The sequence below is a fragment of the Metarhizium brunneum genome, chromosome 7 (assembly GCF_013426205.1).
Source record: "Metarhizium brunneum chromosome 7, complete sequence".
NCBI lineage: Eukaryota > Fungi > Ascomycota > Sordariomycetes > Hypocreales > Clavicipitaceae > Metarhizium > Metarhizium brunneum.
Window position 1 is genome coordinate 2,589,566 of NC_089428.1, and position 22,987 is coordinate 2,612,552.

At 51.4% G+C, this 22,987-nt stretch overlaps 7 protein-coding genes across 7 annotated transcripts; 3 read left to right on the forward strand and 4 right to left on the reverse strand.

The window, feature by feature from the left end:
• Positions 1–666: 666 nt before the first annotated feature.
• On the reverse strand, positions 667–3,322 carry G6M90_00g113360 (uncharacterized protein; the record flags this gene model as incomplete). Its single annotated transcript, XM_014684282.2, has 2 exons — positions 667–3,185; positions 3,259–3,322. 2 exons carry the CDS (start codon positions 3,320–3,322, stop codon positions 667–669), a joined length of 2,583 nt encoding a protein of 860 aa, XP_014539768.2.
• Positions 3,323–4,087: 765 nt separating this feature from the next.
• Positions 4,088–4,567, forward strand: G6M90_00g113370 (uncharacterized protein; the record flags this gene model as incomplete). Its single annotated transcript, XM_066131889.1, has 2 exons — positions 4,088–4,146; positions 4,210–4,567. 2 exons carry the CDS (start codon positions 4,088–4,090, stop codon positions 4,565–4,567), a joined length of 417 nt encoding a protein of 138 aa, XP_065987855.1.
• A 74-nt stretch (positions 4,568–4,641) lies between these two features.
• Positions 4,642–6,171, reverse strand: SRPK_6 (Serine/threonine-protein kinase SRPK; the record flags this gene model as incomplete). Its single annotated transcript, XM_066131890.1, has 6 exons — positions 4,642–4,820; positions 4,889–5,054; positions 5,113–5,231; positions 5,284–5,487; positions 5,550–5,884; positions 5,936–6,171. 6 exons carry the CDS (start codon positions 6,169–6,171, stop codon positions 4,642–4,644), a joined length of 1,239 nt encoding a protein of 412 aa, XP_065987798.1.
• Positions 6,172–6,775: 604 nt separating this feature from the next.
• G6M90_00g113390 (uncharacterized protein) lies at positions 6,776–10,473 on the reverse strand (the record flags this gene model as incomplete). The annotated part of the gene is made up of 5 exons (XM_014684280.1): positions 6,776–8,134; positions 8,183–8,459; positions 8,520–9,153; positions 9,212–9,830; positions 9,892–10,473. The coding sequence occupies 5 exons, from the start codon at positions 10,471–10,473 to the stop codon at positions 6,776–6,778; spliced, it is 3,471 nt and encodes a 1,156-aa protein (XP_014539766.1).
• Positions 10,474–11,972: 1,499 nt separating this feature from the next.
• Positions 11,973–13,863, reverse strand: STL1_8 (Sugar transporter STL1; the record flags this gene model as incomplete). The annotated part of the gene is made up of 5 exons (XM_014684279.1): positions 11,973–12,438; positions 12,502–13,053; positions 13,110–13,488; positions 13,557–13,712; positions 13,773–13,863. The coding sequence occupies 5 exons, from the start codon at positions 13,861–13,863 to the stop codon at positions 11,973–11,975; spliced, it is 1,644 nt and encodes a 547-aa protein (XP_014539765.1).
• A 707-nt stretch (positions 13,864–14,570) lies between these two features.
• anmK (Anhydro-N-acetylmuramic acid kinase) lies at positions 14,571–15,905 on the forward strand (the record flags this gene model as incomplete). The annotated part of the gene is made up of 1 exon (XM_014684278.1): positions 14,571–15,905. One exon carries the CDS (start codon positions 14,571–14,573, stop codon positions 15,903–15,905), a length of 1,335 nt encoding a protein of 444 aa, XP_014539764.1.
• A 4,334-nt stretch (positions 15,906–20,239) lies between these two features.
• On the forward strand, positions 20,240–22,480 carry G6M90_00g113420 (uncharacterized protein; the record flags this gene model as incomplete). Its single annotated transcript, XM_014684277.1, has 1 exon — positions 20,240–22,480. The coding sequence occupies one exon, from the start codon at positions 20,240–20,242 to the stop codon at positions 22,478–22,480; it is 2,241 nt and encodes a 746-aa protein (XP_014539763.1).
• Between the last annotated feature and the right edge of the window lie 507 nt (positions 22,481–22,987).

Here is a 22,987-nt window from a genome sequence, read left to right on the forward strand (position 1 = left end):
GCACCAGTGCCCAAATATGAGATCGACTTCAATACAGGGGTCTCACAGCATCAATGATCCCCCGCAGCCGCAACTGGAGGATCAACCGAGACTGGAACCATCAGTCGATCCCTACTTGACGTCATCCCCTATTTCCAGATGCCAGTCAACCAAGATATCGTCTTGGAAGAACCCCCACACTCTTATGCGGAGCTTTCTGGATGTTGAGGGGATTGATGATGATCAATTTTCCCTATCGTCTTTCTGTCTGCATGTGGTCTCACGTGCTGTTTACAAAGGGCCTCCAATCTCGCTTAGGTTGGCCTGGTGAGGCTGGATCACGTGACTCTTTACATCACTGGGCAGTGGACACTCTTCGACGGGACAACTCGCCATGAATGATACAAAATCTCATGCACCGGTGGAAGCAAACTCGACCGCGCCGACGGGAAACGACAGCGCGGCAATGACAAAAGCTGATTCAGCAGATTTTACAATTACCTAAACTAGCCATGACTCTGAAACAAGGTAGCAAGAAGGACGTGCGCCAAAAATGAGGTGTCTAGTCAACTGGTGTTACATGCTTTGACAACTCGGCCAAAAGTGGAGGCCTCACAAAAGTGAAGATCTTATTCTGGCAGATCTTCTGGTTGTTTCCTTACAACACCGGGCGTTACAAGTCCACGCCTAAGCTTGGGTGGCGTCATCGCGCAAAACAAACAGCTCTCGCCTCCATCCAAACCGCTTCGCCATTCTCTGGGCCATGACCCGCAACATGACGGGGTCAATCTTGGGTACAGGGTGAGGTCTATGAAAGACAATCCTGCCCTCCCCATCACGCTGCTTGAACGACACGTGTGACCCCCCGTTGTTCCTGGCAGTGAATCCCGCATCTGCCATGGCGTGGACAAATCTGTCCCACGTTACATCTTTCGCGGCACCGTCCTTCTCAGGGAACATGGGGTGAAAGACATCCAACCATTGCTTGGCCACTTTGATTGTGGCAACGTTGACCACTGCGGTAGTTTCTGCTTGTACACCTGGCGTCTCATCCTCCACGAAGGGGGGCTTTGGGGTACCCCTCGTTTTTGTCTTCTCCAGGCGTGGGATAATCGTCGCAGTCGTGGAACAGGTTTCGGCCTCGTTGAAGAAGTTAGTCACTGGTTGTGGCCTATTGCGTTCATGAATGGCCGCGAGAACTTCATTGTCCTCTCGCTGTTTGTCTTGTCGATATTGCTCGCTCTCGTTCGCCGAAATCACCCCGACAAGGTTGTCAGCTTCTGCTGGACTGAGATTAAATTTTTTAAAGTCTCTCCTGATTAATCCTCTCATCGTTTTCCAGAACGCCTCCAGAGCAGCGCGGAGCTGCTGGGTCTTCTCCAACCAGGCAGGAGTTTTTGGACCCGTCGGTGCATTGGCAAGGTGGAAGTTCTTCAAAAATGGAGTCCCGATGACCCGGTAGTTACGGACATCTTCTTCGCTACTCAAGAATGGCGCGCGTGCCCAGACGTGTCTCTCTTCTTTCTTATTGAGCTCGTAGGCCGATCTTGTATTCTGCGGTCTATGGAAACGCACAGCCATCAGCATTTCACGGCAAGTTGCGAGATCAGAGAGCAACTGGTAGTCTACTTCATCCAATCTATTTCTCTCAGACGGGTTATTCAACATGTGCTCATGTAGTATTGCGAAGAGCATGGCGGGATCAAAGAGCATGGCGGGATCAAAGGCTATTTTGCTGTCGGGCTCTGCCACTAAATGGGCCAGACACCAGTCAAGGCGGTCATTGGTGAAAGACTCTAGTGCGTACATAGGCGTCGTCCGTTGAAAGGTGCCGATATGGGGTAAATGTGGCTGCGTGTTAGGCTCGAAGCTCCAGTGTTTTTGAAGTCCTGGGGTGTGTGGCAAGCGATATTTGAGGTGACAGACCCTGAGACGGATCTGTTTGACAAGGAGGAGTTCCAAGTCACCGAGAGCTCGGTCATAGTCGACGGGCAAGGCGACGCCAGGATATATGCTGTCGCGAAATCTATCTCGCACCGCGTCGACATGTCTGCATTCCATTTCGGTCCAGCGCCACCAATAATGATTGAACACCTGGAGGCGGATGGTTTCCACAATCATCTGGGCCTTGTGGAAATCCGAGCCCTTCTTAACGATTTTGGATGCAACTAAGACCTTCAGATAACGCCGCATGTATGCGGCATCGCACTGCAAGTGCCCGAGATGGTCTTCTGTTGCGTGTAGTCGAGTCTCGGCGAGCGAGACTAGGTATTTACTGTCGAACTGCGGTGGTGGCGAGAAGGCTTGATTTGTGTATGGAGACCAGAACTCGACGACTCCCGTCTCTCTAAACGCAGCGTTGCTGATGAGACTTCTCCACTTGTCGACCCGGGGGGGTTGTCCAATGTCGACGCCGTCGAGGATCTTGGTCACGATATTGTTGAGGACTTCCATGAGGTAGGCCTGCGCTTCAAGAACCAGGGACGCCCGGGGGAAGCCCAGGATTTCGGCTCGATGGGCCGCGTCCTTTTCCCAATCCACGAGCGATCCGTATTTGTGCCCATACATGACAACACATTTTGGTGAGAAGTCGGCATCGAAGTATCCAGATGCCCAACTGTGATCAAGTTGTTGGCTATCGAACGCTGCCCAGTGCTGCGGAGAATAGGCTGTCCTATAGTGCAGCAAGGCAAAGAGAACTATAGGATTAGTTTGCAAGACTTCCACGTTCAGCCAAGGCAAAAGGAGTTGACGCCTTCGCTTCTGGGATCTCGCAAATATGTAACACTGCTCGCGTAGGTCGCTGTACCGCGGAATAAGCCATTGCTTCTCTTCAAGATCCGGGGCCGCCTCCTTTAATAAAGCTTCACGCTTCGCTTGGCTTCGCTTGTTCCACCGGCTCATCAATGCATCATCGAAGACATCAAGACGCTCTGTCAAGGCTCCTTGGAGATTGTGCATCTTCTTCACTGCCAAGAGCACTCTGCGCTCCGCATCCTCATCGGAGAGCCTGCGGCGATATGAAAGATTGGGTTTGTGTTGATCCTCGACAGTGTAAAAGCCTTTGTGGCAGTCGGCACACTCGCAAGGGAGCTTGCCTATGGATTGTTCAATTGCCCAGATGTCGGCGGCATACAAGGGCGGTGACAACCCATCATCTTCTATGAGGTAGAAAGGAGTCATTCTTTGCGATTTGCTGATGTGGACTAAAAACAGGATATAGGATTTTGTTAGACTTCTTTCCGCTGCCGATAAAATAAACCCTCTAGTCCCACGTACTTTGTTTATCAACCATGGAGGTGAAATCTTGAAGAAGAGCCTCTGATACGCGGCGCGTTTGCATGCCACGTGCAGCAAACGCGCCATGCAAACGCTGCTATTGTCTTGTGGATGCCTAATCTGTCGGGCCAGTACCAGTTTCTCGCGTCAATACAATTGAATAAGTCCAGTTTATCCCTGAGGCATAATGTTAGGCGTGTTCCGGAGGCAGAGCACGGCTCAGGGCAACGCGAGACTTACGCGAGGCATGTTTCCCTGATGTGGAAAGCAAAGTAATGCTTGGTAGTGCAGAAATCTTATCCAAAAACTTGGACGGCCACAAAGCAGCATTTTGTAGCATCACTTGGGGGAGATTTGAGAAGAGGCCTGGCGTGAGCCCGTGAGAAGCCAAAATGACGCGACGCAACCAGCCAACATGACTCGGCATTTGGGGTCCAAGAGCATCTAACCGCTCATGTTATTGAAAGGACAACGGTGACGGCGATAAAAATCTGGTCCTCGCGGTTGGCAAAGCAACACTCATCGCTCGGATGATGCTTGGTCTGCGCCACTCGTCGCGAGTGAAGCAGTCATCAAGGACCTGATTGAGCTCTACTTTGAGATTGTCTATCCCATTATCCCCCTAATTCGTCAACCCTAATTGACAAGAAGAATATCTCCGGATGCTTTTTATGTCCCAGCAAAGGCACAGTTGCGTCATCTCGAAGCCAGTACACATATTGACAGGCCTCGAGCCCATGCTATCTTCGCCATTTTGTCCATTCAAACTGGCAAAACCAAGGACATGCACTTGCACCTGGGAATGTACCATACTGTAATGTTCTTCATGATGAATCCAACTGACCCAAGAATTTTGAAAACGCTGCACGACAAGAGAGGAGGAGATTTGTGAGTACTGACAACCTGGAATTAGGCACAAGGGCTATAGTGGACTAATTCTCGCATATTCAGTTTTGGTCCTTCTACGCCCAGAACATCTACGTGTCAGTCGTCTGGCGGAATCATACGGTGTCTCAAGAAGCAATCCAAGGTCTCATATCCGATGGAACTCGACGACGAGCTTATCCAACAGCAGAGCTCAAACCCCCTCAACCAGCTCAATATGAGCCCATCTTCTCGTCGGCACAGTTCTCGCGTTTACGACGAGTCTTGGATTTCTGAGTGGAGCTTCATTACAGATCTATATCGTGTGCTAGAACATGCATTGACACGATTTCGAGGCGATAGCAATCGGACGGGTGAAGTGTTCCACCACGTCCCACCTCCATGCAAAGCACTTAAAGCGTCACCTCCGTTGCCGCAAGTCTAACCGTGGCCTTTGCTATCTTGTACCAGGCCGACACCTTCAGGTCTTGCCAGCATATCAAAAGACCATTTACACAGTTAAGACAGCCAAGGTGATTCTAGTAGCTTCCTCGCATCTAAGCGCTCCTCCGGATCCGTTCTCACCATAGACCTAATAAAATGCAAAAAACTCTTCTTTTCCGCACCCGAGAGGTCAGGATTCTTGCTAAATTGTTCCAGGCTGCACAGTGGGAAGGATGACGGTTTGAGAAGTTTGCCTATGTGATGGAACGATGATTCAGTATAATGTAGTGTCTGTGCTGACCAGGTCGCAGGGTATCCATACCGTCAGTGTCAAAATATCGATGTCGATTCTTCGATCGATCCAATAATGGCCTGGGTATACTGCCAAACACGGCAGTTATTTGAGCTAAATGAGCTTCAGGTGAATACGGGCCACTCGGAGTCCACATGCCATCGAATAGAAGTCGTCCCTCTGCAAGTTCCCATATCTGTCACGGCAAGCGTCAACATGCCACATATCACAGTGTTCCAGCAAATAGAACGTACGATTAATCCCAGATTCCATATATCAACCTTGTGATCCCAATTCGCTTCGAGTATCACCTCGGGAGCTCGCAGCATTTGAGGCTGGATCCACTCTGTGAGGTGCCTTTCGAACCAGCTTGCTGCAACCAACTCATTAGATGAGCGCAACAACGCCTGTGCTGAATGGCCTACCTGTCCCAAAATCTGCCAACATAATGGAGATGTCGGTCGAGTGAGCTAAATCTTCTTCCGCGGAGGAGACTTGAGCGGATTCAGTGTAAAAGTCCAGCGGACGAGGCAGCGCTAAGCTGTCTGGCTTAAATGCTTCAGATGGTGCGTGCTTGAACATATTATTTATGGCAGAAGTCTGAATTAGGATATTTTGAGGCTTTATGTCTGAGACTATTATTAGGGGCAGGCGAGTAAAGGATCAATCAACGCCGAGACCGTTTACTAACCCGTGTGTATGACTTGACATGTGTCGTGTAAATACGATAGAGCGAGCAGAAGTTTTCTTGAAATATCCTTCATGAGAGGCAAGGGAATTCTCAGATTTGGGAAAAGTCGCCTGTACTTGGACATATCCGGGCCCATCGCGGGGAAGACAAGGCAGGCATGATTTCCATTTGGACCATCATGCTTGAAGTTATCAAGCAGCGGAAGAATATGGTGTCTTCCGGGGTCGGAGGCAATCTCACTTTGTATGTGTTTGAGAATATCGATTTCAAAGGTGTCGTTTCCATGTCCGAAAGAGTCGGCTGTGAGAATCTTGAGCGCAACGTGTCGCTCCGACCTGGAGTCGAACTCAGTAAAAGTATCTTTGCCCAGCAATACTACGGCTTACTCGAGATCAAAGGCAAGCCAGACGGTGGAATAAACACCATATCCAAGTTTGCTGATGATTTTGTATTTGCCGTCACGGAACAAGTCTCCAATTCTCACAGGGTGGTAGCCCCCGACACAGTACCGTGTTATGTTTTCTTCGGAAACAGGTCCCAAAGAATGCAGCCGTTTATAGGAGTGGCTAAACGAAGACTTCATACGACGTGCCGCAGAATTGAAGGTGTTTCTGAGTGCCATTGCCGTACAATGCGAAAGGTGTGTCTGAAGAAGATGCGGTCTGCGATGAGTTACTCAGATGAAGACGTGAGCAGCTTATCACGTGATGTTTTCAAGTACTACTACAATTATTGATATGCCAGGCTTGCAGCCGCAGAATTGTTAAGACAACTAGTTAAAACGAAAATCTTTAAAATAATAGCCACGCGTGGAACGAAAGACTCCTGCTTGTGAATAACAATCTTTTGGATATAGTTTATGTGACATCATAGCGGAATACACAGGATCTAAAGGTGAATTGATTGAATTAGTTCTACAGACCAGAGATTCTAGAAAATTGGTTACTAAGACGCAAGCCATATGCTAGACGTGATGTCGCATCATGTTTTATGGATGCAATAAATCAGTTTAAAAATTCTCTCTTTGCGCAAAACGTGTCAAGACTACTTACATGACCAAAGTTTAGTCTTAAGCGTATCGCGATCTGTTTTATACTCTCTTGGTCTCGGCTTTATTCTTATGATAATAAAGGCTTTCTGAATATAGTTATATTGGCTTTGTCTCTGAATTTTCCGGCAGTATGCGATAATCTCAACCTCAGTCGAGTATTGCTCTTTGCCCTTGTTTAAGCAGTACTATTTCTGGTATACCCAATATTTACCAAGTCGTCGTGAGTGAGATGTTGCCCGCTAATTAAATAATCTACTTTTTCAATCCTCACGTCTGCTTCAAGGCCTATTGTATCAATATCGCCCGTAGACTCTATACTAGTACGTTGAAAATTAAAAATCATCTTCTGCGGATCCGCCTTTGCCTCCTCGATAAGAAATTTTAACAAGGCCACGTCACCCAGACCAAAAATAGCAGAGGCCAAGACACTACCAGGCTGAACTTTTAGATGAGCATTCACATCTGCCCCATGCTTGACAAGAATCTTAACACTATTTAGTGAGCCCCAGGACGCGGCACTTGTGAGTGCAGTGCCAGCCCTGGGGAGATCCGCGTCAATAATCGCTCCGGCGTTGATTAACAATTCCGCCCTGTAAGCAGAGTCGTCCCAACATGCGGCCGCTTCTAATGCAGAACTAAATTCGCATTCTTCCGGACACAAAAGATTTGGGCTCGCATTATATTCAAGGAGAACCCCCAAAATTTCGGTGTTACGCCGTGCAGCTTCACAAATAGCCATAGAGGATGTATGTAGATTCGGATCAGCGTTGTGCTCCAGAAGCGTCCTGACGCAAGGTACGTGCTCCCTCATAACGGCTTCCCTAAGCGCACTTGTTTTCATAGACGCGTCACTCCAGTCACATACATGTAAGATTCTGTTCGTATCGCTGCCCATCTTGATTAGTTCGACACAAAGTGCGTCGTGGCCGTACCGAGCAGCGAATGCGAGAGCATCAAGTCCTTCCCTGTTGAGTTCTTGTACATTGAGATGGCCACCCATCCATTTTTTTGCTGTAGCATAAAGATTGAGAGCTATTATCCAGAAAACTGGGTTGGTGTTGGACCTTAGACAGTACTCTAGCTCATAGTCCCTGTAAAACGGGTTAGAAGTCATCTGTTCCGAGGCGTGTTGGATCCATCTTCGGTACTCCTCGCTGTAGCTCAAGGTTTCGCCCTCGGCTGCCATGAACCGTTTGAGAAGATGTGACACTTCTGGACATCCCTTATCCCCAGCTTGTGTTGATTGGATATGCCACGGCCAAAACTCTGAGACATAGTTTTCTAATCCAGGCCTGCTGCGTAGTAATTCTAGGTAGTTGTCTTCTCCAAATTCTGGATCGTTGATGCCGCGGGGGCTTTCAGTCAATCCCTCATCCTCTGGAAGTGGCCACGCGTTATACTCCTCAATAAGAATCAGAAGTGACAACTTTGCCAGCTCGATTTTGGCTTTTTCCTCCATCCAAGGCTTATGTTGGGTCTGAAAGTATTCCAAGACGGATGCATGAGCGAATTTCCAAGAATCGTCTGCGATATCCTCATTTATGAGATGGCAGCAGATTTATGCAAGTTGCCGTTTAGTCACTTCCCCGGATCGCTCCAAGGTGTAGACATTTTGGTCATCGTGCTTAGCTTGTAACCGGACTGCTGAGAGTAATTGCTCGGTTGATAGTGGTTTTCGGGCATACGATACCCATCTGACGGCCCGCTGCAGCAAAATTCGGTCAAATTCTTGTTTCTCATTGTAAATCTCATCATATGCTGCCACGAGGTCTTTGGGGAGGTTCTCCAGGCGGTCCAAGATTGCCTCGGCGGATGTGAGCGATTTGAGCTGATCAATCTGCAGGAATGCCCATCTAAACCTGTACCAGATTGTCAGCAATTGATCTCCATCAGAGACCCCTGGGTATGATAAGCCTTACATTCCATTATGCCCCCTCAACAGCTTTGCTTGTACAGCCGATTTAACATCTGGTGACCATTCATCGCCCACCTCTTCTATAGTCGTGCTGATATACCTTTTAATATCGTCATGATTGTTTTTATTGATGGTAATTTCGATGGTGTGGTTGCTACAGATAGTTCTGCGAATATGCTGCTCGTCTCGGCTTGAAACAAAGATCTTGATAAGGCTTTTAGACTCCTGCACAAGTCTCGTAAAGAATTTCACAAGTCTCTTGGCAGTTCCTTTGTCGCATTCATCAAGGGCATCCAAAACGAAAATAGTGCGGGGAAGAATATTGATGAGCTGCACTATCCTCTCTTGGCACTTTTGGACAGAGAATGCTTCAGACTTGTTCCTCATTTCATCGCAGAGTCCAATGAGGCTTTGTTCCATCCTCGTCGGAAAATGCGGAACGGTAGCCAACTGCCGCAAAAAGCTTCTGAGAAGATGGGTTTCCAAATCATCCTGGATGTCAGCATCACCTTTACTGCAGTAGAAGAACGCGAAGCCTTCGTCGACCAATGAGCTATGGACCTCGTCTATCAGCCTCTGAGCATCGACGTAGTAGCGATCAACGACTTTAGAAGTAAGCAGAGATTTTCCGGCGCCAACTATGAAAGATTAGTCAGAATTCCCAGGCAGTGGTGTACGCAGTGGCAGGGCAACTACCTTCACCGTTGAGCCAGAAAATTGACGACATGCTGGAAGTTTCCCAGTCAAGGAACTTCTGGCGTTCTAATAGCCAGTCGCAAGTTCCTTCTAACCTTGTGTTCTTCCTTCTCTGATGTTGATTGCCGATGTTCACCTTGCTGATAAAGTCCAATGTGTCGTAATGTTTGCTCCTTTCCACTTGCGTAAATAGAGCAGCCATGCGCTGGTCAATGTACCGTAGAGGCTCGTTTAATCTTTGAAGGAGCTCTCTGTTCTTTGCATTTTCCGTCTGTCTTTGCTCGGCTTCACAAGCTTGTACCTCGTGAGACAGGAGGACTTCGGACTTACTTAGTGCCCCAACCATCTCATCACCTTCTCCCCGGGGATTTTCTAGGGCATGCAGGAATCGAACGATACTTGTCTGTTGGAGGCGATCAGCTGTAAGTGCCAGAAGGTTAAGACACGCTTGATATGCATTGACTAGTGCTTCGCGCAGGCCTTCTGAGGACTTGAAACTTGTCTCACTAGCTCCTTGGATGTAAATGGCTTCGTAAATTTTGCCACGCCGGACCAAACGCAAAACTCTCTCCGCGCACCCGAAGAGAGCAGTGAGTTCCTGGCATTGATCTACGTGGGCCTAAAGTGCACGTTTTAGCCCCCCGTTCACCCATGAACAAAGCGGTGGTAAAAGGGAATACCTTGAGAAGAACTTTCATGGCTGACCAGACAGCTGCGGACCCCGACGGGGCAAACTGAACTGCAATGTTGCCGATGTCAGTTATCCAGGAAACGACCCGATTTGCATAGTCTCTCCATATGATTTCCCGATCTCCAATATTGATTTTGTGTGTTTTGTCTTGAAACTCTTTTTCTCTCTCTCGTACGATACCAATTAGTTCATTAGTCTGAACCTTGACATCCTCACGACTCATGTATTTATCAATGCGGGCCTTTGTCATTTTATCTGTTTTCTCGAGTGCCTCTTGCCAGAGACTCGACTCGGACTTTGCGTCCGACTGAACAACATTGTCGCTCCCAGTAGCGTCTTGTTGATTGTCTGCAATAGATTTGTCACTGGTCGAATCGGGCGCTGCTATGGTTTTCGAGATATTCGCAGGCCCGGTAGATTGAACGTTATCATCGTCTGTTTGGCCGTTACTGGAAATTTGGGCAGCTGATTGGCTTGGCAGGGGGCTTGAACGGTGCAATAGACGTCTGAGTCTCGACCGAAGCCGTGATGATACGGTTGGCGAACGGCTGTCGTCTCCCTGCTTCGACATGCTGTGAGAATCAGGTTTTACTCAGGTGTGATAGATCTGCTAGCGGTGAAAACAATCGCGAAGGAGGCAACGCGCTGATAAGGTGAAAGACAAGAAGATGTCGAGACGGCGATTTGAACCTACCTTCCCCCCAGCCTCTATTTTACATTTTTGGACTCATGCAGCGGAGGGCATTGCGGCCCAGTGTTTACTGTCAGCAGGTTGGGGATGTGGTTACACTCTCACATGGAAATGGGCCAATGTCACATTGACGGTTACACAAGGGCTACGGTCACGGGATTAGGGCAGAAGGTCCTCACCGAGTTCTTGTATAAATAGACGGCTTTAGTCCCTCAAGGCCTTGAGGAAAACCAAGGACCTTTGATACCAAAGACTGTTATTAGATGAATTGAGTAATTACTCAGCTACATATAGGCCTTGTCTTCAGTATAACCCCAGGTGCCCTGTTTGATTAACCAGCCGTGGCCTAATCAGGTTAATAGAGCAAGGTCCCCTGGCTGTATCGGCAGTCTAGCTGCTAATTATGACTGGCTGTTAAGTGCTATAGCAGGGATTAGCGAAGGTACACCAGCTTTCTTACCTTTTCCTTTTAAATTTAGGTATTTATTTCCCCCACCTTTTAACTTTTGATTGGTTGTATCACCCCTGCGAGGTTACGGGTGGTTAATCAAACAGGGGTTATACTGTAACTATCCTTAAAGCGTCGGGCGAGGACGGAGAGGCCCCAATCAAGCCATCCGCAAACTTGCCAATTTACCTAGGACTTTGTGGTATCAAATGGTATTTGCATCAATTGATATGTACAGTTATCTACGTCCATCGCCGTAGTCTTTACTTCTGGCCATGCAGCCAGACCAGACCATGTATGTACATACACGAGATCTAATCCTGCCGACGAAATTACCCGTTGGCAACTAAGTGGAAAAGGACTGGTCCACTTAGTTGCCAACGGGTCAACGGTACAATCCAACCCCTGTAAGTTTAGCCACCCGTGACTTACAGTGGAGGTTACAGGGGCTAAGGGCCCAATAAGATGCCTATAAAAAAATAAGGGATACAAGAAGTAGAGTAAGAGGTACTAAAAACATTACATATTCTATGTGAAAGGATTAGTACTCTCTACTAAGGTCCATGTTTTTTTCATTTTTCTTGTATTACTTTATCAGTTTTTCCAGAAAAAATACGCGGCCCACTCTGACAGCTGTTAACGAATAACCTGACAGCTGGCCCCACTCACTGATGTCACACATGGCTAAACTTTCAGGGGTTATATTGTATGTTCCGACCCGAGTCGTCTCCGGCATGCAAGGGCCTGGATTGGTCGCCAAGATCAAGCTGTGCCAACGCAGGTGACATTGTCAGAAAATTGCATAACTTGAGAGTGTGAAACCCTACCAGACGGTAGATTTACCTCGAACCGATCCCAGGTTGCTCCGCGGCAGTGTGCCAGACGACGTGTGCACCATGACAACTTGTTGTCCATTACTACGGAACACGTCCTACAATACAACCGATTGCCCACCAGCCTCTTCTCCGGGACCCTTCTCGGTGGTCTCGATCGATGGCACAGGCGAAGACTCCCCATCCACTTCGTCAAGAAGGCGACGGACGGCAATGGCGACATTTCCGCCTGCCTGATCCATGCGGCGCTCGTAGTCGTCCATGTTCTTGTTGACAAAGATGCTGTCGCTCGTGAAGAGCAACGAGACTTGCTCCAATGACCTGCCGGCAACCTCAGGGTAAGTAAGCCATACAATAGGGAAGGCTACGATATTCAAGGAGCCGAAAAACACGTAGGTCGCCCATCCCAATTTGTCGAGCAAGATGGGAATAACGAATTGTGTCATGCCGCAGCCGGTAGCCCACCCGAATATAGTGAAGCTATAACCCTTGGCACGGATTTCCTGTGGCCAGATCTCAGTGCCGTAGATCCATGAAGGTACAATATTAAACATGCAAAAGAACCTTGGTCACGATTAGCCGTCTAACAAACGACTACCTGTGCGACGAGGGAGAGGGGCAACTCACCAGAGGTAGACAAAAACAAAAGAGGCTGCTCCTGTGCCGAGATTTGCTGACAAGTCTCGGTCAGTTGCGGCACGGTCCTCGGATGTTTTGATGAGAGCGGCGACAAGGAAGAGCGAGACGCCTTGAATGACAAACGAAACCAACAACGACTTGATACGGCCCATGCGATCGATTACAAGTGCTGCCGCTGCAGTTCCAGGCACGCCTAGAGAGTTGACAAGTCCTGCCAGCAAGAGCGACTTGTACGAGTCGAAGCCCGCAAGGCTGAAGAGCTTGCCAGCCCATGACACAATGGCTAAGATGCCTGTCCATTGTTGTATCCATTGCAGCGCAAATCCCATGACGGCACGTCTTCCCAAGTGGAGTTTACCTGAATAGCGACCGCCCAGAGTAATATTAACAAGGTCATTTCGTTTGTGATGGGTGGCTTCGACAATGGCATCCAGCTGCTCGACTTCGGCAACAATTTGGGAGTCATTTGAAGACAGATCCCCCCGAAGCTTACAGAGGATGCTGATGGCTTCCGTTCGTTTGCCATTCGCTATGAGCCACCTACGACAGAGTTAAGCATTGGACCAGACGGTACCGAATTTGTAGACACCACCTACCGTGGTGATTCTGGCAAGAAAGGAACGGCCACATCAACAACAATGAGAGGGATAATTATCCACGCAAGCGGGAATCGCCATTGAAAAGACTCATTAGATTCGCGAAGCCCAAAGTTGATCCAGTAGGCAATGGTGATGCCGAGGAAATTGGCGACGAAGACGAGCGAAAAGCTGGAGCCACGGTCGTGTGACTGAGACAGCTCACTGACCCAAGGGAGGATAATGGCATTCATGAAGCCGATGCCAATGCCCGCAATGACGCGAGCGCACAGGAACATGTTGGAATTCTGACTGGCTGCTTGGAGAGCGGCGCCGACGATGCCAAACCACGTCCCCGCGAGGACGCCGTTCTTGCGGCCAAACTTGTCGCCCATCCATCCTTTTACGGGCACATGTTAGTCATGAGATGTTTACCATCTGAGCGTCTTTAGTCTGATGTACGCTTACCTCCGATGAAGCATCCCCACATACCGCCAAAGTAGTACGCAGCGGCGAGGCCACCTTGTTTGATGCTGTCGGTAACAACATCATCATGGCCGATTTGGGCCATTTTGATGAAGCCGGGAGTGCCGCTAACCGTGCCATACACGCCTTGATTGTATCCTGTTTCGATGTGTCAGCTATGGTTGTTGTGAACAACAAGTCAGGTCCGCAGATCGGTACCTTCAAAAATCAGGGCAATCGCAGACACCAAATTGATGAGGAAAAGCAACACCTTTCCAGGTATGTATTGCCATATTTGTGGCAAGGCCATTTTTGCCGAAAGTCGAGAGACAGTAGGAGACGAGCGATTCAGTAACACTGGTGATGGGCCAGATGCTTGCTACACGGACGGCATGGTTGTTTGAAGGATTGTCTCGGCTCATTTATACTTGCTTGTGGCTGAGGTTTGTCAGGGGTAAGCATCGGGGAATCGGCCATGGGAGATGGGTGTGTCAGCTGTTGCAAAAATACCTGGAGAAGACAATGCTTCCGTCCGGGGAGGAGTGAGACGGCTGGATCATATGCAGGTGCCCGCTTGCGTCTGCCATTCATGGCGAGAAACTGGCTCGATCTTATCGTACAACCAGGCATGCACCTGTTCATGGTTCGCCAGACGGTTATACGCTTATAGGGAGAAACGGCTAAACGCTTAAATGCCAACATTGAACGGCGTGGTTGGCTTGGCGGCCCAATCATTTGCTGGTACTGCTTACCTTGTGTCACACATGTCTGACTCTCTGTGTTCATTTAAGCGTTTAAGCACTTAAGCATGTAAGCGTGGAAGCTGAAAACAACAGGGACCATCCTCCCGCATCTACCCTGCATCCGTCACGTGCGATATTGAGGAGATGCATGCCATATTTGCATTTGTTGATGATATTTAGCCTATGATTCCATGTGTTTCGTATGAATACTCTCTCATGAGCTGTTGTCCGAGGTTCCAAGGTAAAACCCATCAGCGAAACCTCGACAGACACGATGGGTTCAGTTTACGATGGAGCCACTGGCTCACAATCCTCACCATTAGACCTTGTTGTGTTGGGCCTCAACTCTGGCACGTCCATGGATGGAATCGACTGTGCCTTGTGTCGGTTCAGACAAGCAACCCCCGATGCGCCGATGCATTTTGAGCTGCTCAAGTATGATGAAGTGCCTCTGGAGCCGACCATTAAAAAACGCGTCATGGCAATGATCCTTCACAACACGACATCGCCAGAAGAGCTTTCGGAAGTCAACGTCATTTTAGGCAAGGAGTTTGCGCAGGCTGTCAAAATCTTCTCCCAGAGACACAATGTTCCACTCTCCTCAATCGATGTCATTGGGTCGCATGGCCAAACCATCTGGTTTGCAAGTATGCCGGAAGAGGGAAATGTCACGTCTGCTCTTACCATGGCCGAAGGATGCTTCCTGGCGTCCATGACGGGCATCACGACAGTGACAGACTTCCGCGTCTCGGACCAAGCCGCCGGGCGTCAGGGAGCGCCTCTCATTGCCTTTTTCGACTCGCTCGTCTTGCATCACCCGACCAAACTTCGCGCTTGCCAGAACATTGGCGGCATTGCCAACGTCTGCTTCATCCCGCCGGACAGGGACGGCAAGCTCAACCCCGAGTTTTTCGACTTTGACACGGGGCCGGGCAACGTCTTCATCGACGCTGCCGTCCGATACTTTACAGACGGCCAGCAAGAGTACGACCAGAACGGCCGCATGGGCAAGGCTGGCACCGTCGACGAGGAAATGGTGGACAAGTTCCTCTCGTCTTTTGCGTACTTTTCCCTCGACCCTCCCAAAACAACGGGCCGCGAGACCTTTCGTGACACGATTGCTCACGACTTGATTGAACAAGGTCTTGAGAAGGGGCTTTCCGCCAATGACGTCGTCGCCACCATCACTAGGATCACTGCCAAAGCCATTGTTGAACACTACAAGCGCTACATGCCGACCGGCTACGGCCCGCTCTGTGAGATATACATGTGTGGCGGAGGTGCCAAGAACCCCAATATTACAGACTACTTGCAGGCTGCGTTTCCTGCAGCGAAGGTCATGATGCTAGACGAGGCGGGCATTCCTGCCGATGCCAAAGAAGCCATCACGTTTGCTTGGCAGGGAATGGAGGCCATTGTTGGACGCAGCATCCCCGTGCCTGACAGGGTAGCCACCAGACAGCCGTATGTGCTGGGCAAAATCAGCCCGGGGAAGAACTACAGACGAGTGATGAAAAGGGGCATGGATTTTGGGGCTGGGCAAGACGAGCTGGAGCCTGTCACGGAGTTGGTACATTACGTGGATGGGAAAGTCTTTAGCAATAAATGACGCTGGAAATCAGACGCATCCAGGTAGTGCTTCGTATCAGCTATCAAGTCAGTTCTTTACCCGGTTGCTGATTTGTATGGGGCAAATTCATTGCATTGTGTCAAGTATTGACAAGTGATTGTGCCCATTTGTCGACAAATTCTCTTGGGCAAATATGTGCACCTTTTAGTTTCATGAACCTGGTGTGTGGTGCTTGACAACATGACATACAACATGTTTGCTTGGCTGCGGTGAGTATTTGCGTTTGTTAAAAACCCTGTGTGTGATGGTGATCCCATGCTCCTGACGCCTATTCAACCACGACACCTCTCTATTCCATGTTGCCAGAAGCGATGCGTCACGGGTGGTCGAATGCTAAAGACGGCCAATGACGACCCTCCCTCGAATGTGCACCTGTTAACGGCAAAAAGCCTGCTATTAACGCCACAGGCCCCTTTCAATGGAAGAAGGCTGCTATTTATCGGCATCGCCGAAATGCCCTGAAATGAAACTACTAACAGCCTGGCGCCACGACCCTATTAGAGTCGGACCTTCAATAGCCAAGTCCCTTAATCGACGACTTTCTAGGAGACCTATCAAATAACCTTCAATAACTATAATAAGGGCCTGATTTCCCTCCCTAGATAGCTTCAATCCAAGGACGACGTCGCTGTTCAATTCAATTCATAGATTTTGAACGTGATAGCACCACTTGACGTTTCGAGTGGTATTTTATGATTCGTGAGGCCTCATTTGTACCGAAATAGTACCAGTTTTGCCTCGCCCAATCTTCAAAATTCGCGGTACGTTATCCTACAGCTAATAAAGTGTCCAGAGGCATGTCATAGTTTGTTTTCCATTTCTCGCACTATAGGCCTCTTCTCACCCCAGACGCTTGAATTTTGGGGCGACATATCCGGCCGCAGTCCTGGGATAGCCTGCGCGGCGAGGAAAGTTATTTCCTCATCCATCTGTACAGGTAAATATAATCTGAGCAGCAGTTGCTATCCCAATTAAATTGGCAGATTTCGCTCGTGGTAGCCTCTTGGCTTTAAAGACGGGTTTCGAAATTTTGTCATCCGTGGCTGCTTTTGCAAGATACCACGTCTCATGTTAGTGTTCGTATTCACAGCCCGAGGTGTTGCCTGCCGTTGTACTTCTGCTATTCACTACAACTTTTGTAAATTAGACTTGGATAACTCTCATGTCTTGAGTTGGCAACTTCAGGTCATGGTCAGAGTCTCGTGAAGCCCTTTCATGAACGTGGCTCCTGTTTTCGAACTGGGCGCTAGCAATCGTGCAAGCACAATTCTCTATGCGTATGCCCCGGGTGAAGAATGCTGTAACCATGCTGCCTTTCTTCTGGCGTCTAGCAATGTCCCCTTCATATAGCGGTGGGTAGCACGTAGGTTAACTACTTGATGAATTGGCCTTCTTGCACAGCAGACTAGAACCATTTCTAGAGTCTCTGCCTGTGAGTGTTTCTTCTACGTAAAAATATGTACCATGTTTTTAGCATTGATTTGGGACAATAGTGGTATATGCATAGCTTGACATGATGGATCGTGGAGACACGCTTAGCAAATCGCAATTTCTGCAGAGTACCAGGATCAAGTACACGACGTTCAGTTTAAACCTTCAATGTGATATTTTCAGTTTCAGTAGTCGTAGAGTAATATCATGAGGGGGCTTAGCGTTGACGTGATGCTGGTCCTTTGATGAGGCTGCTGTATATTGGTAGCCTAACCACTGGGCCGGCCAGGTACATGCCCATGAGACATGCGAGATAATGGATTTACGCATGGGGCCTGTACATGGAATTGCTCTTCTTTTGTATCTATTTGACTCGTTGGAATTGACATACTTGCTAGTATTATATTTGCTGCTTGGCGTCGTACCATGATGTCCTGCAAATCCAGATTGGTTTTTTTTTTTTTTCAACTTGATGAAGCGCTACCATTTTTGTATTCATCTATGATACATACGTCCTCGGCCTTGAATTACATGCTACTTATGGAACTGAGGAGGCCTCATCTTGTCCGGCGACATGATTTGCGTCTTTTCACAGTCTGGCAAAGCTCGTGCAGACACAACGTTGAAGGTCCACGGGTCTAGAAAGCCACAGTGCTTTCACATGTATATCCATGTCTTGACTATGATTCTCATGTCTCTCACCATCCTCCCCTCCATCCTCTGCACTTTGACGGGATAGTACTGCCTCGCAGCAGTCTCTTCCACGCAACTACGCCACTGGGAGACCACGGAGAGCCCGTTATTCGTAAAGATCGGCTTGAGACAGAGGTCATGACAGCTTTGGGGGCCCAAACTGTCACGCCCATGGGCAAGAATGTTCAAATCCCACGTCAGACTTGGATGTCTCTCTGTGCGGCACTAGCGAGAAAAAGCCTGCCTTGACAAGCAAGTTGTATGAGCTGACGGAAATGCACCTCTCCGTCAGTGGAAAACACAAGGATGCCACTCACGGGTACTCAGCCATGGTTGTGCCGAACTTGACGTCGGTCATGGTGCCCGTGACTGAGAAAGACGTGGCTGAATTTGCAAGTCGCAGACTCGCCATGGCGCCTGCATGTGATACGTCATGAATGTGTTGCTAGTGTAGAAAAAAGTATAACCGTGATTGGACATGAGCCTCGAATAGCTTGACGAGCCACGCGAAACGTTGGCACGAGAACGATAGGTCAAATTCGCCCGCAGCCGTGGAGGAGGGAGGGCATGGTGTCACCATGGGCGGCAAGCCATCAAGATCTGGACGGACAGGCTCACGGCTGTTGAGAATTGCCCCCATGGCACGCCACCAGACTATACACAACACTGCCACGGGTGGATTGCTGATCAGTGCTTGTCCAGGAATATTCGGTCGCCGCCGATAGCGATCTTGGACGGTGTGCACCCGAGAGGGAAGCATCATCTGCTCACGAGAGCTTCTAAATGGGCCGATATGGGGAGACGATCAATTGATGCTCCTTTACCGCGTGGCTGTCCATCCCGGCGCCTCACTTACCGCCAGAGCCTATACCAGGGTCGACCGGAGGCCTGCTGGTGGGAACATGGGAGATGGCTGCCCGGTTGAGCATGTCATGACACATCCAGGGTGTACATACACCGGTCGACGGTACGTTGAATTGGCTTCTGCACGTTTGAGAAAACTCGCTCGAAGAGGTTAGGTCTAGGAAGTTGCGTGGCACCTCGAGGAGAATGGGAGAGGTAGACCAGACGGAACATTGAATATAAATTGCCCCACTGTGTTTCCCAATGATGCGGAGAATGGGCAGAGAAGCACCAAGGTATTATAGAAGCAGTATTAGATTTTGATATTTCATTATTTGACATGTTGATTTGACAGCAGGGGATTTTTGACGGAGGCTATAGACATGATGATGACTTGATAAGTATACTGTCCTTGCATCTTGGCATCACACGGTTCCAAATATGCAGCTTACTCCACAGTCATGAGATGGCTTCTTGATGCCGGGATGCAAGACGAAAGTGCCAAAGGTCCGGGGGTGGTCAGACGCAGGCCTGGTCATGGCCGGGGTACGAAATAGAGTCAAGGACGACTTCACCCGAGGTGGCTTCCCGACGTCGAGGAGACCGGAGCACTTCGGCACAAGGACTCTGTGCGAAATGAAGCAATAACGGCCATCTGAATCACCATCACATAGGTGTACATACATATGTAGACAGTAGGAGCATGTGGCACCCAAGGACCGAAATTACGTACGTCTTGGCGTTCCCGAGGGAGCGGATGATCGACAAGGGAACAGGCCGCAGTGCGACACAAAAACGCGCCACTCGAGACCGGCCCATGGATTCAATCAACGTTGCTTCTTCTTCGTCCGTCTTCACAATGCCATGTTTCCACTTTTTTCTGGGACGTGGCTGACCTCGGCATTGTACGACGACCTGAACGCTGTCTTGTTTTCGTTTCTTTTTCCTCTTGTTTCTTTTTTTTTGCTTTTCCTCGTTTGCGCCAACTCATGGGGCTGCCCCATTTGTGCGCAATGTCACGACGGCAGATGACAGATCGCGAAATCAACCAGACGCCAGCAACAAGAGCTGGTCGACTCGGCTTTGGTCGCGGCCCAACGGCGGCACAGGAGTCGGCCCGCCGCCCAGGTCCGTCAAGGGGACATGGTGTCTTGAGATGGAAGAGCGCATCAATGACCCGTGATGCAATCTCGGATCCCGTCGCCCATCAAGGGCCAGCCATGGGGTGCATAAATAACCTCCTCCTCGCCTCCCACGGAACATGGCCGCCGTGAGGGGGAGCAACATAGCCTCCAACGTCCATGCCCATTGACACATTCGTCCCCTTGTCCTCTCCCCCAAGCAACATGGTTACACTTGAACTTGAAGACGCCCCCTCTCCGCACCACGCCCGCAAAGAGAGGCAGCGTGCCGGGCCCGACACGGCACCCCGGGCGCAACACGAGCAGGTCGTGGCCTTGTATGGGAGGCGGCAGCGGCTCCTGAGCGCCTACATGGCACGGCACCACGGCAGCAGCTGGAGCACGAGCAAGGGCATGAGGAGAATTGCCCGGCGGCTGGGACGGTGCCCGAGAGAGCCGCAGGTCAGGACCGACGCCGAGCAGGAATTCGCGCGCCTCCTGACTGCCCACAGCCTCGTGGGCATGGACGCCGCCAGCATCGGCATTCTGGTATGGGACCAGATGTCGCCCGCGCCGGACACGTCGGGTGCAACGAGGCCGGAGACGGCCGGGGCCAAGGATCGACGAGGCCAGTCCAAGCCGCTGATGGTCCGGTCGGGCGGGCTCGGCGACGGCGTCATGCCGTTTTGCTGCGACAGCCTGTACGACTACGAGGAGTACGCCGACGGCGGCAACGTGCTGTGGAGGACGACGGCGACCTGGGACCACATCTTTGACGAGGCGGCCTACGCGAGAAAGGATGCCATGTGCCAGGCCGAGGTGGACGAGTCCAACGCCGACGACTGGGGGGTCGCGGCCGGGTTTGCTCGCTACGAGCACGGGCTGCTGCGGCACCCCAAGTACACGCTGCACGGCAGCAAGGACCTGGGGAAGCAGTTCGTGTGCCTGTTCAAGGGCAACGAGCGGCTCTACGACTGCAGCCAGACGGTGAGCGCCCTGGCGCGCGCGGCGCAGATCTCGCCCCTGGCCTCGACGGCGATCCGCGTGACGGAATACAGCCTGTACACGGGGGGCCCGGTGGCCGTGCCGCCGCCGCACTCCTTCACCTTTCCCTCGCAGGTAGTTGTGCCCAACCTGCAGCGGCTGGGCGAGGCCGGGTGCGTGCATCTCGACGGGGTCGAGGTCAAGAACACCAAGCGGCACCGCGCCGAGGCCATCTCCATGGCGCAGCCGCGGCGCGTGGCCGACTTCTTGCGAGCCGGGGACGTCTCGCCGTGCTTCTACAACATGTGCATCGTGGCCGGGCGGCTGCGGTACGACTGCCTGGACATGATGATGGGCAGCTACGCCTTCACCATGGCCGACTACGCCGACCGGTTCGGCGCCGACAAGACGGCGGCCACGCACGGCTGGGCCGACGCCGTCCTCAACAGCTTCGTGAACCCGCGGGCCGTCCACTACAACATCGAGTCGTCCATGTGCACGGCCGACGTGATTGTGCAGCGGCTGATTGACAACTACGAGGGCGGCGCGCTGCCGTCGCCGGGGGAGCTCCTGGACGCGCGCTGGATCGACGGCGCGCTGCCGCAGTTCATCGACGTCGCGCTGCGGTGCCAGCTCGGCGGCGGCACCTACAAGGGCTGGTACGACAGCGGCTGCGTCTACGTGCGGCAGGCGCTCGACAGCGTGGCCACGCTGCACGACGTCTGGGACCTGATGGAGGACACGGCCGGCGGCGAGGGCGGCAACGTGTGCCGGCTCTACACCAAGGAGGCGCTCTGCCACGTGGCCGACTGGTGTCACGACATCGGCCGGCGCCTGGCCGAGTGCGGCTGCGGCGACGGCATGCACGGCTTCGGCTACGTCTGGTTCCTGGTCAGCGAGCTGTACTATGTCACCATCGCGAGATGGGGCCTGCTGACGGCGCGCGGACGCGGCCACGCGCCGCTCAGCTACCACAGCCGGGAGCCGTGGCTGGCCGACGGCACGCCGTACTGGACCACCGACGTTGCCCGGGCCAAGGCCGCCAGGACGCGCCTCGTCGAGGCCATCATCGGCCGTGCGAGCCGCGACCTGCCCGCGCTGGCCGTCGCCCCCGACGTCGACCCCGAGATGCGCAGCCTCATGCGCATGTGGGCGACCGTGTCCAACAGGTCCCTCGCCGACAGCGTCCAGATGCACTACCACATGAGCAACGCCGTCGCCGCCTGCGCGCCGCGGGGCGTGCGCCGAGCCGACGTCGACTGGAGGACCTGGGTCGAGGTCTACAACGCCCTGAGCTACGACGTGTCCTTCAACCCGGACAGTCCGTACCGCTGCGTCACGTCGCGGTACGCCGACGTGCTGCGTGTCGAGCTCGGCAGCAACGGCCGCATCGCCCACGCCATCAACACGCACGTCACCGACGAGTACGCGTGCCATCAGAGGAACAGCGGAGGCACCGCCGCCTATGCGGACGAGGAGTGAAGGGGGGCATCAGCTATAGTCGGGGAGGAGGGGGGGCCGATGGATTTGACGCGGCGGCAGCATGGCGGAATAGGCAATACGTCCATGTATCTCACACATGATGGCATGTCAAAGAAATATAGTTTTGTGTCAACATACGTACTTGAGACGGTCGTGGCACGTCTACAGAGCATAGGTGGCCACGCTGCCTGTTGGGTTCCCTTTGGGCCCAAAACAAAAACAAAGGGCGGTTCAGAGTCATGGACTGTAAATCATCTTTGCATGGACAGAGTCGTGGGCACGGAGTAGAGGTCCGACCATGCCGGAATGCGGATCTCTGTCTCATCTGTCAACCTTCACCAGCCCACACACGTCTCGTCCGTCTCTGCCGTCAGCTCGGAACAATATTGGCCACGGCCTCGGGTCCGCCGCTCCACTGACTGGCGGTATTTGTCTGGCAACAATTTACGATTGCGCCTGGCAGCCGCCATGAAGCCGCATTCAGCACAGCGCGCGCCGCCCGAGCAT